The 12063-nt window shown below is 49.9% G+C and overlaps 1 protein-coding gene across 5 annotated transcripts; it reads right to left on the bottom strand.

Annotated features, from left to right (window-relative positions):
- Positions 1–5354: 5354 nt before the first annotated feature.
- LOC119277038 (DNA polymerase eta-like) lies at positions 5355–10473 on the bottom strand. 5 transcript variants are annotated; one of them, XM_037558245.1, is made up of 14 exons: positions 10324–10472; positions 10120–10240; positions 9935–10046; positions 9660–9827; positions 9413–9577; positions 9079–9182; positions 8818–8937; positions 8406–8529; positions 7758–7871; positions 7502–7693; positions 6989–7120; positions 6796–6900; positions 5934–6024; positions 5355–5833 (listed from the first exon to the last, which is right to left on the bottom strand). In XM_037558245.1, the coding sequence occupies exons 1-14, from the start codon at positions 10397–10399 to the stop codon at positions 5580–5582; spliced, it is 1878 nt and encodes a 625-aa protein (XP_037414142.1). In that variant the 5' UTR covers positions 10400–10472; the 3' UTR covers positions 5355–5579. The 5 variants fall into 5 exon arrangements, 4 of the variants coding, with proteins under 4 accessions (XP_037414142.1, XP_037414141.1, XP_037414143.1 ...); XM_037558244.1 differs by having other exon boundaries at positions 6796–6938; positions 7021–7120; XM_037558246.1 differs by having other exon boundaries at positions 6796–6914; positions 7021–7120.
- Between the last annotated feature and the right edge of the window lie 1590 nt (positions 10474–12063).

The following is a 12063-nucleotide window of genomic DNA, read 5'->3' as shown; positions in this document are numbered from 1 at the left end:
TTTGCCCAATTCGTTCTCACGCAGTGGGCGATGTAGTGTGTTTACTGGATGTGATTAGATATATCTAAAACATACACGATCAGCTGCAAGTTAGAAGCTACATCTCCAAGTCTTATAAACACACGGAGTTGCTATAGCTTATGTAATAAAAAGATGTAAAAAAGTTTGTTCATTTATCACAACTGAGCCGTGAACTCTGTGTGTATTACGAGAGAGCGGAGCTCGGTTACATATACATCGAGACCCCTACATGCAGGGCACGTCTCGTGGTGGTTGCGTTAGACTAGGAGGGATCCTGAAGACTAGCCTACCTAGTTACAACAGATTACAGGATAATCATCAACACAAGTGTACATACAATGAACGTGACAGTTCAACACCCCCCCGCAGTCCGAACGGCGCTTGGCAAGACGTTCAGACTGGAGCGAAAATCACGAAACACCGAGGACGGAAGTCCCTTGGTGAAAACATCAGCAAACTGGGATGCTGTCGGGACGTGCAACACCTTCACCTCCCCGAGTGCCACACGGTCTCGTACAAAGTGCAGGTCGATCTCCACATGCTTCGTGCGTTGGTGCTGGATGGGATTAGACGAGAGATAGACATCACTCACATTATCACAGTACACAATCGTAGCTCGACGAGGGGGGCGATGAAGCTCGAGGAGGAGTAGGCGAAGCCAGCAGGACTCAGCCACACAGTTAGCGACTGCACGGTACTCCGCCTCGGCACTGGAACGGGACACCGTGTGTTGGCGCTTGGAGGACCAAGACACCAAGTTGGCGCCGAGGAAGACGCAGAACCCCGAGGTGGAGCGGCGGGTGTCAGGACAACCGGCCCAGTCAGCGTCACTGTACGCAAGAAGATCAGACGAGGATGAGCGGTGGAGCTGAAGCCCGTAGTGTGTCGTGCCACGAAGATAGCGAAGAACCCGCTTAAGCAGCTGATAGTGACCATCCATAGGAGCATGAATGACAAGACAGAGCTACTGGACGTCATACGAAAGATCAGGTCGGGTGAGGGTGAGGTACTGGAGAGCGCCAGCAAGACGGCGATAGTGTGTAGGATCGGGGTAGGGAGCGCCGGAAGTGGCGGAGAGCTTGCTACTAGTGTCGACAGGGGTGGAGATGGGTTTGCAGTTTAGCATGCGAGCTCGATCTAAAATCTCAAGTGCGTACTGCTCCTGGGAAAGAAAGAGACCGGCGGCGGAGCGGTGAACATTCACCCCGAGGAAGTGATGAATGTCGCCGAGATCACTCATGGAGAACTCACCGGCGAGGGAGTCGACGAGTGTCTGGAGGAGGGTGGCGGTGCTGGCGGTGAGTATGATGTCGTCGACATACAATAGGAGATAGGCGACCGTGGTGCCACGGTGCAAGATGAATAGTGAGGTGTCGCACTTTGAGGACACAAAACCGAGGGAGTGAAGGAAGCGTGTGAACCGGAGAAACCATGTACGGGGTGCCTGTTTGAGCCCGTAGAGAGATTTGTTGAGACGACAAACGTGCGTAGGGGAAGTGGCGTCAGCGAAGCCGGAAGGCTGCTGGCAGTAGACGGTCTCGGCGAGGTCACCATGAAGGAAGGCATTCTTGACATCCATCTGACGGATGGGCCAAGAGTGAGCAGTGGCGATGCTGAGGACGACCCGGATGGTGGCCGGCTTAACCACGGGGCTGAAGGTCTCCCCGTAGTCCACACCCGGCTGCTGTGTGAAGCCGCGAACCACCCATCGTGCTTTGTACCGGGCCAGAGAGCCGTCGGGGTGGAGCTTGTGGCGGAAGATCCATTTCCCGGTCACCATGTTGACACATGCAGGACAAGGAACCAAAGACCACGTATCATTCCGAATTAGCGCATCATACTCATCAAGCATTGCGGCACGCCAGTTTGGATACTTAAGTGCTGCCCGATACGAGGAGGGAATGGGGGAAGGAGCATTGGCGACGTGGAGATCAAAGATCTTCTTAGGCATGGCATAACCTATTTTCCCGCGCGTTTTCATGGGATGTGGGTTGGCAGGTGGTGGTATAGGCACGGCGCGTGGGGGCAGTGGCTGCATGGGAGGCGGCACGGGAAAACATGGTGGCGAGGGGGTCGAAAAAAGTGAGCGGCGTGGGATGGATAAGGTGGGGCCGGAAGGCTGTGGAGGCGTCGGGGCGGGCGACCCCGATCCCAAGAGATCCGGGGCAGGCGTGAGCGAGGAGAGCGATCCCGAGGGAGAGCGGGAGGGTTGGTTGGTGGGTGCAGGGGTGGTGCATGGCGTAGTGGGCCGCAGGATGGGGCCGGGGACCGGGTTGGGCATGCAGAGGCGGGGATTGGCGCATGGCGTAGTGGGGCCGTGGTTGGTCCCGCGGTGGGAACAGACGCGCGCGTGGGAGGCGCGCTCGCTCGATCGGAGCGAACAGGTGGGGCGCGGGAGCGGTGGGTGGGTGGTCCAGGTACGAGGAACGGGATCCGAGGGCAGGTGAGCTGGCGGAGGTGGGATTTTCTGTGGCAACGGAGTCGGACCACACAGAGAAAGGAAAAATGTTTTCATCGAAAGTGACATGGCGAGAAATGATAACTTTCCTGGTGGCAAGGTCGAAGCACCTGTATCCTTTTTGTTCGCGTGGGTACCCTAGGAAGACGCAACGTGTCGAGCGAGGAGAAAGTTTGTGCGGTGCTGTGGCAGAGATATTGGGAAAGCAAAGGCACCCAAAGGTTCGAAGATGATCGTAGGTGGGGTGGGCGCCATAGAGGAGGAAATAGGGTGTGAAATGGTGGATGGCGCGGGATGGACGAATGTTAAGGAGAGTGGTGGCGGTGTGGAGTGCCTCAACCCAAAAGGCAGGAGGCATACCGGCTTGTAAGAGCAAGGTACGAACGACGTCGTTGGTGGTACGGATGTGACGTTCGGCTTTTCCGTTCTGTGGAGAGGTATGGGGGCACGTGATACGAAAGGAGATGCCGTGAGAAGAGAAGTAGTCGCGTAGTGCGGTAGTAAGAAACTCCCCACCATTGTCACATTGCACACACCGAATGAGAACACCGAATTGGGTAAAAATAAAATGAAGGAAACGAAGTAAAATGGCACAAGTGTCGGATTTGGCACGCAGCGGAAAAGTCCAAGAAAAATGGGTGTAATCATCAATAATGACAAGATAATATTTATAGCCAGAGTAGCTCAAGACCGGCGACGTCCAAACATCACAATGGATTAAATGAAATGGGGCAGTAGTGTAGGAGGTGGAGGTGGCAAAGGGCAGCCGTGTATGCTTGCCCATTTGACACGCACTACAGAGATGGGAGGGCCGGACATCATTATTACATGTGGTAAGAAAATCCAAAGAAAAACGGGAAAAAGTAGATGAGCTAGGATGCCCAAGCCGCCTATGCCAGAGATCATGGGTGGAGATGACGAATGCTTGCGTGGTGGTGGCGCCTTTATTTGCATGGAAGGGGTATAGATCACCATCACTGTTGACCCTCAGGAGCACCTCCTTGGTTGCTAGGTCCTTCACGGAAAATCCAAGGGGGTCAAACTCAACAGAACACAAATTGTCACGAGTGAATTTACGAACGGAAATGAGATTTTTGATGATATTAGGAGACAAAAGAATATGGCGAAGGTAGAAGGGTTTGGGAGGGAGATGAGCAGTACCAATAGCAAGCACAGGGAGCCGAGAGCCATTACCGACAATAATATGACGAGTGTAAGGAGCTAATAGGGAACGAAACGAGGACAAAGTACCTGGATCCCCGGTGACGTGGGACGCCGCACCCGTATCCATAATCCAGTCGACGTTCAGAGGGAAGGCGGATCCGTAGCTCGGAGCCGCGTGGTACATGGCCGAGGCATCCCAGTGAGGGGGAGCCACGGCGTACGGTGTGGGAGCAGGTGGCGCCGGCGTGGTAGAGTAGAGCAGCGGGTAGGCCTGCGTTGGAGCGCCCGGACGGGGCCCAAGCACGCCCGCCGAGTTCGGCGGGATCCAGGGAGCACGAGGCGGAGGGAAAGGCGCCCCGACGGGAGCGAAGTAGCCCAGCCAGGGGGTGGTGCCAGCACCGCGGCCAGGAGGAGCATCGCCGCGGCCACGGCCGCGGCCGCGCCCACGGTTGCCGCGCCCACGGTGCGCCCCGAGCTGGCCACCACGCCCGCCGCCGCCATTAGCGGCGCGATCACCGCCGCGATCACCGCGATCGCCACCGCGATCACCACCACGGTCGCCGCCGTGGGCACCGCCATGATCCCCACGTTCGTCGTTCTGGACAGCGAGCACCTGAGAGCTTTCGCCGCGGGCACGCCTGTCCAGAGAGAGCTCGGCGAGGACAAGACGGGACCGCGCTTGCTGGAAGGTGGGGAGGGGAACGGTGGACTGGATGATGGCGGCCTGCATGGCGAACTTGGGGCCCAGCCCGTCCAGCATCTGCAGGGTCAGAGTACGATCAGTCACGGGCTCGCGGACGTCGGCGAGCGCGGTGGCGATGCCCTGGAGACGGCGACAGTAGTCGTTGATGCAGAGGTCGCCGCGAACCGTCGCCCGGAACTCCTGGCCGAGATGCATCGCGTGCTCGGCCTCGTTGGCGAGGAAGTACTCGTGGATCCTGGTCCAGATGGTGAAGGCGGTGGAGCCGGGAGGAGCGACGATGTCGAGGAGGTCCCCCTCAATGGTGGTGAAGAACCAGAGGATGACGGTGTTGTCGTCGTCACGCGAGGCCTGGTCAGCCAGCCGTTGGGCCGAGCCCTCCCGCACGTGGCTCTCTGCATGGTAGCGCGCGAGAAGGAGGTTGATGTAGTTGCGCCAGCGCTGGAAGTTGGTGCCGTCCAAAGCGAGCTTGAAGTCGATGACGCCGGAAACGCTCGCCGGCAGAGCGGGAGAGGCACCGCAGGAGGAAGGAGACGCAGCGGGATTGGGTGGGAGGGTGGTAAGAGGAAGAGCTGAGCCGGAGTTGTCGGTGGAGAGCGGAGCGCGGGGGCGCGCCTCGACGCCGGGATCAGTAGGGAGGGCTGCTGTAGCGGCGCCGTCGGCGAGCGCGACGGCGGCGGCTGCAGCCTCGGAGGAGTCGGCATCTGCCTGAGGAGAAGAAGGAGGAGTAACCATCGCTCTGATTACCAAACTGAGCCGTGAACTCTGTGTTTATTACGAGAGAGCGGAGCTCGGTTACATATACATCGAGACCCCTACATGCAGGGCACGTCTCGTGGTGGTTGCGTTAGACTAGGAGGGATCCTGAAGACTAGCCTACCTAGTTACAACAGATTACAGGATAATCATCAACACAAGTGTACATACAATGAACGTGACAGTTCAACAATCACGACGTGTATGTGTTTGTAAAAGATGTAAAATAAATATGTAAAAGATGCAATAAAAACGTGGAAGGCATGGGTTTTGCGTTTGTGCTGGAGAAGCAAAGGTGTGATTGCATAGGGATGCAAACTTGTGACCCTCAGGGTACTCCAGGAATAAAAGTACTATTCACAACCATCAACACATCTATTAGAGTTGGTTAGATGAGTTTCCTACAGTTTACATGCGGACAATCATGAGAACAGTCAGCAGCATGCTAGAATTAGTATGGTATAATCCAGCTATTCGGAGTCACCTTCCTGCCGGTGAAAAGTAAGAAGAAATGGTGGAACCTCTCTTCTTTGGGGTTGCCTGTTTCGAAGGATGGATCCAACCCTGTATTTCTCTTTGAATCTCCAGCGGCAGTTCACCTACTACGGCTGGATCAATGTCTTCAACATTGAGCATCCATGTGTTACCGGAACCAGAAGAGTGCACGACGGCCGTGTTAATATTGTCCCTACCATGTTGTTCAGCCTCGCTTGCTCCTGAAGAACTCTCCGGGCCTACAATGATGAATATTTGGCAAGCAAAGAATTATTTTTCACATTGGTTACAATATGCAGTTGATCAATATCCGCAAGCATATAAAGCAGCCTACCGAACCTTGATGGCTGCAAATTAAGCCGTCAAAGTTTCTTTTCTCGTGCTGGGCAGGTTGACTTTGTGAAAGAAACTTCAAAATAGAGCCAGTTCCCTGAATGATTGTTATGAAACATCTGGATGAGTACTCAGATTAGATAAGACATAAGTATGTCACTCAACTACAATAAATTACAAAGCCAGGCATGGACACTGAAAGTAAACCTCTTGCGGCCTATAAAGATGAGTTTCTCACTCGACTTGACCGTTAGCTCAGCATGCCAATCACCCGCTTAGGGTTGGAGTTGAGTGTTACTGTGTTAGGGTGATGGTTGGTAATGAAGTATGGTCGAACGGATGCTGTGGATACTCTACTACTTCTAGTGGAAATGGAGTAACTAGCAAGATACCATCACATACTGACACAAGAGAATGGTGGGAGAAAGAAAAGCTAAGATATAACAATTAACTTGGGAGTTCTAAATTCTAATACCGCTAGTAATAAAGATGAATGGCACGAGGATCTGAAATCAAAGAGGAAGAATGAAAAACTCAAAACCTGAGATCTGTTTCTAGTATTTGGATATAACATCATAATTTACTGAGTACTGAGTTCAGTTTGCTCCATTTTTCAGCCTTTATACAAAGGACCAAATGATACCTTCTCTTAAAATGAAAAACATTGCTAAATGGTAATCTCATTTCTATCTAAGAAATAAAACACAAACAATCAAGTGTTGATGCACTAGGCTAATTGGTGTGACCAAACCTCGCACGTGGGGGATAGGTTCAAATATTTAAGGCACATTAACTGTTAAAAGAACAGAAATTAGCAACCCACGACAAGTCAGTTTGGTGGTCCCTGAAGAGGAAAGAAACAATTTACCTGAACTTTCGATAATTTCTTTGGCACACCTTTTCCTTCAATTGAGCGACATTGTTTGGCTGAAATACTATTGCCACACTCTTCATTTATAGATGATGGTTCACACTGTTCCCCATGAACTGGAGTCATATATAAGTTGTTATCTAGAGAAGCATGCTCACAGTTCAGTACAGTAAGGGCAAACGGAAATTACAGAGTCTGCAATACTGAACTGAGTAACATTACCAACAAGTGGTGTTAACTCAGGTGTAGAGGAAGAATCAAGGATAGCCGAAGATGCATCGGAACTTGGGCCTTTGATATATTTCAAGATTGAGTTCGTTCCCTGAAGCAATTAAAACATAAAATGGTAAAATGGATAAATTCTTTAATGCACTTATTATCTTATCAAGTCAAGCCTGCACACTAAATATAGTTATAAATTACATAAAAGTGTCCCACGCTACATGTCAAAATACGGATAAACTTCCTTCAAATAACAGAGCTATACACCAGAAAAACATGTCAAAGTTGTTATCAAAAGCAGTCAGCAACTAATGTGATGTCCATACGTATTTGGTATGATAAGATATTATGAAATAGCTAATATGGAGTACATCTTATCAAAGAAACAACATGGTCATATTGTCACCTACTTGTTAATCTAGAGGGGATGATTTTAAACACACGAGTGTATAGAATACCAAGAGAGTTATCACAAACATACACTTGGTATATCAAATATTTTGCTTGCTGTAACAGAAAGAGATGTTATACTCCATCCAGCATTCCGAGAACCCCAAAAATCATGAAGGCCAGATTCGAATAGCTTCATTGCATCTTCTTGAATTTTGCCAGTCCCATAGCGTAATGGACAAGATTTGGAAGGGAATTTCTTCACTGAATTAGACTCATTCTCCTACATATTCCCCACAAGTTAGTAAGCTGAAACTAAAAAGCAATGACTAAATTACGCAAAGTACCTTAGATGCCCTAGCGTGGAGAGTTAATGTTTGAGCAACTCTCTTGTTGCAGCTCAAGTCAGACTGAATCCGCTCGCTCAATTCTTCACAAAGTTTATCCAGCCAGCTCTTAACCTACAATGTATGAAACTGATTAGTAATTAATGTGCCAAATTTAAAGAACCCAAAGAAATCAGAAATGACACGGTAACCTATTTTAACTTCGGTGGGATACAGTATCTTAGAAAATCAATCTGTAATGTACGGCATCATTAGTTCCTACATAACTCAAATGGTACAACATGCACTAATCAAACCAGCACAAGGCATGTTGATACCAGTCTGCTTAAGCTCGGTAAGCATGAAAAAAAAGATCCAAAGGACGTTAATAAAATATTTTATAGTATCAACCAAGTAGTTTGCAACCACTGCATAATACCAGTAAGCTGTGTCACTAAATGACAAGACACTCTTCTTGCATCAGGTGATCATTGGAGTTATGAGATGTACATCACTAAGCAACTAATGTTTTAGGTTTCTATCAGCTGTGCACATCCATATAGTTGTCAGAGAAGTTCCTGGATAATCTTTCAAAGTATTTATAGGCAGCTCTAAAGTGGGAAAGGTTGTTCGAGAACAAAAGGCACAACAGGCAGCAGGCATCCTTACAGAAGAATGATTCTTCAATGCTTTTGGGCCAGGAAATGTTTTTCCACAACCATGGCTCTTTGGTAGAAGACGGTCCTCAACTTCTTCTCCGCTAATACCCCTTGCAGTCTTCCATAACCACGTTCTGTGCAAAATCATGTGCTTACAGGATGAGTTTTTATCAAACAATATACTCCCTTTAATCCATATTAATTGTCTCTGATTTGGCACAAAGTTGTACTAAATCAATGAAAATTAATATGGATCAGAGGGAGTACAATTTCTATAATTATAATCTACAAGCATAGTAGCATGGAAATTTAAGTCACATGCTAAAATAAAAGGATTAATAATTGGCAAGTCCAAATCATTCAACGTGGTATCCTAAACATCTGGCACCTGAAATAAGACCAAGCAATATGAAACAATTTACCCTGTATTTACTCCATAGTACTCCTGTAATTTCTCTTCTGTAAAACCTAGAAGATCCCCAACTGTCTCGACCCCCAGATCGTCCTGCAAGGAGCTCCCAAGCTTACCCCCAAGTTGTTTCCTGCATAACATGGACGTGTTTTCATAATTCAGTATCAATCAGTCCTGGAATGTTAGGACTAGAGTAATACAAGGTTTAAAAAACGATGTCCAACAAAAAACAAGAAACCAAAAAATGTGGGGTTGTCATGTAGCTCATTACATCTTCTTCACAGGCAGTGATGCTAGAAAGTCTTGAACTGATGAAGATGGAACAACTGTTTGTTGAGCAGGTTTGTGCATCCCGCTAACAAGTTTAGCTAACATCTGCATAATATAACAACATTTGAGTGGAACACTGCAACAGGAAAAGGAATAGGAAAGTATCAAAAGGGCAATGAAGCAAGAGAAGCACTATGGAGAAGTTGACTTGATTTCCTAAGTTCATAGTACAGTACAAATAATTGGGCAATTTATACTTAAATTTGCAGAATGAGAAGAAGCAAATCATGCAAAAAGCATACTTCATCTACTAACTATTATGACTCGTTATAAACCTTATTGTGAGCAATGCCAGCAGAACAGGTGAATTGGGTTTCCTCCAGAACTTTTACTCGTAACTGTGCAACAAGTATAGCTCCGCATGCCAGCAACTTATCCTGGTAGTTGGCATCTGCTCGACAAAGCCATGCCTTCACATTCTCCTCCCTTTCACCGACATCCTGAACATACATATGAAGGTCTACGATCACACTCTCATCAAATGTAAGAGCAGCCCCAACCAATTTACGGCAAATTTCTTACAGAAGGAAGGTCAAGGATATTTGACTTTGTGGCCTCGTCAAAAATAGACTCTGATGACTCCGGAGGGGATTCCAAGAGCATTTCCTTGGCTGCATCAGTAAGGTCGAGATACACTTCGTCAATGGATGCTCGCTCACACTTCCCCTTAGTCGAAAGGATCGCTATGACCTGAAAGGATCGGACTCGAAACCGTCAATGCCATGGAGCAGTCCTAGTTGTTTAATGCAGTAAATATCAGTGTTTGACACTCGGTTGTTGCAGCAACATACTAGTACCTCGGAGCCGGCATTTCGGTACACATTGAGGTCGGCCTTGTCACGGGACACGGGAACCTGGACTAAGTTTATACCTGGGCAGACATTCTTGGCCTCATCCCCACGCATGGACCTGAATCAATCAATAAAGCATCACAGGTATCTGCCGGGAACTCTGGACCGAGCAAGTAAAAATCGGCCCTCACCTCTTGACGCCGAACTTGCGGGCCTCGTAGCTCACCGCAATCAGACCGCCGCCTTTCCAGTCGTTGTACTGCACCACGGCCGTCGGCTGCCCCTTGAGCGCCGGGTTCCTCCGCTGCTCGACTGGAGGTGAGCAATATGCACTGTTACCCTCTCAGTTCAGAGACGCTGCGAGAGAGGGGGGAGGGGACGAAGAGGGTGGTGACCTTGCACGTAGAAGCAGTCTAGGTCGAGGTGGGCGATCACCCGCGGCTCCTGCGGCTCCGGCCTCGCCACCGGCATCGCTCCCCTTTCCCCGCCGCCGCCTCCCGCCGACTCTGCCCTCACTTTCGCTCCCCTTTCTGTTTTATTTAATGTTTCCGTTTCGGCCGCGCGCGATCGCAGCCGTTTGTCTGACCAGTTGGACGGCTAGTAGGCGAGCTCGTCCCGTTCGCAACCCCATCCTCACGCGGCAACTGGTCAGACGTCTTCACGCGCGAGCAGGTAACTGGTCAATCGTCCTCATGTCGTTCGTCTGACCTGTCGGCGTGGTGCTTGGACAGGCCCGATCGCAGATGAACTTCCATGACGTCTTCACGCGTAAGTAGGCGTAGCGCGTCGCCCCTCTGCCGCGTCTCATGACCGACCAGGACCGTGCAGACCACGTGCGGCAGCAGTGCCGCCTCCTCGTCGCTGAGGAGGACGAGCGAGCCATGGCGGAGTGGCACCGTCCCCACCTGGAGGACGTCGTCATCGAGAACAAGTTCTGGGCAGAGAGGACGGCAAGGCGCTGCGCGGAGCGTGCCGACAGGCGTCGGTGCAATGCACTGGCTTTATCGCAGTGCGATATCGTCGAGAATGGCGGGCGGTCGATCTTCTCTCCATACGATCTGCATTGGGAAAACATGTGGCTCGACACCTCGGACAACATCACCGAGGATGATGATGATGATGATGGCGACTGGAAGTCACCGTAGTTTCTCGTTGCACCGTAGTTTCTATCTAATTGCACCATAATTCTGTCTATCTATGTTTTCGAACGATGTAAAATACCTTTGTATCCGTAGTTTCTATCTAGTTTCACCGTAGTTTTATCTATGCTATGAACTATGTATCGTATTTTATGCTAGAGCTATGTATCATTTTTTTATATCTATGCAAAGTTCTCATATAAAAAAATGTTGTAGCATGCGCGCGCGCCTGCTGGAGCTGCGCGCGCGCTACATTTTAGCGCGGCCGTTGGAGCCGCCGCTGTGCGCCGCGTCAAATCAGGCGATGGGCGTGCGGCAAAGTAGCTTTTAGCGCGCGGCGCGTCCGGCGGCTGTTGGAGATGCTCTTAAATGCATCTTCCAAACTGTTTCGCGCTGTAAATTACAGTGTGTTTTCCTTGAGATATGGGGCGCCCGGTATTTCGCCAGTCTTTCAGCCCTTTTCAGTTGTGCTGCAACTTGTTCTATAATATAGCCTTTTTTTTCACTGGCTATCTGGCAATTTAACTGCAGGTGTTCTTCGAATGATCTGCTACCTCATTTCCAGCCAGCTTTATTTAATTGCCTCTAGAAAATATGTACATTTTTTTAGCAGAAGAGGGTTACCTCTGATTTCACTAAGAGAAACCAAACCAAGCATAACAGATCCAGTTCAGTTCAACAAAAAAAGATAAAAGAAAAACTAAGTTCAGGCATACTGCTAATAAGTTCAGAAACATCAAAGACAGGACAGCCACCACACAGGGGGGCAAACTACAGTGGACCAGGCCCTAGCACCAATCCAAACCCACGAGCTGGGGGACATGGGGCGTTGTCAAGATTGTTTGTATTTTCTACCCGGGGTGGAAGCGAGATACCCCGGGTCCCTCTCGCGTCGCTCCCCACGCGAGTGACCGAGGGGGTAACCCTAGCCGCCGGCGCCTCAGGTCCCCCCTCTCCCTGCCCCTCTTCTCCCCTTACCGCGGCCGGGCAAAGCCC

The sequence above is a fragment of the Triticum dicoccoides genome, chromosome 3B (genome assembly GCF_002162155.2).
Source record: "Triticum dicoccoides isolate Atlit2015 ecotype Zavitan chromosome 3B, WEW_v2.0, whole genome shotgun sequence".
Classification (NCBI taxonomy): domain Eukaryota; kingdom Viridiplantae; phylum Streptophyta; class Magnoliopsida; order Poales; family Poaceae; genus Triticum; species Triticum dicoccoides.
Note: the sequence above shows the minus strand (reverse complement) of the source record. Positions and strands in the feature narration are given on the sequence as shown.

Bases quoted from the DNA above. Each gene is read 5' to 3' on its own strand.
- LOC119277038 (XM_037558244.1), bottom strand. From the start codon at position 10,399: ATGCCGGTGGCGAGGCCGGAGCCGCAGGAGCCGCGGGTGATCGCCCAC. The intron at 9,578-9,659 runs GTAAGAAATTTG...ATGTATGTTCAG, and splicing joins ATATCCTTGACCTTCCTTCT to GATGTCGGTGAAAGGGAGGA. The intron at 7,872-8,405 runs GTAAGGATGCCT...CATACATTGTAG, and splicing joins CATTGAAGAATCATTCTTCT to GTTAAGAGCTGGCTGGATAA.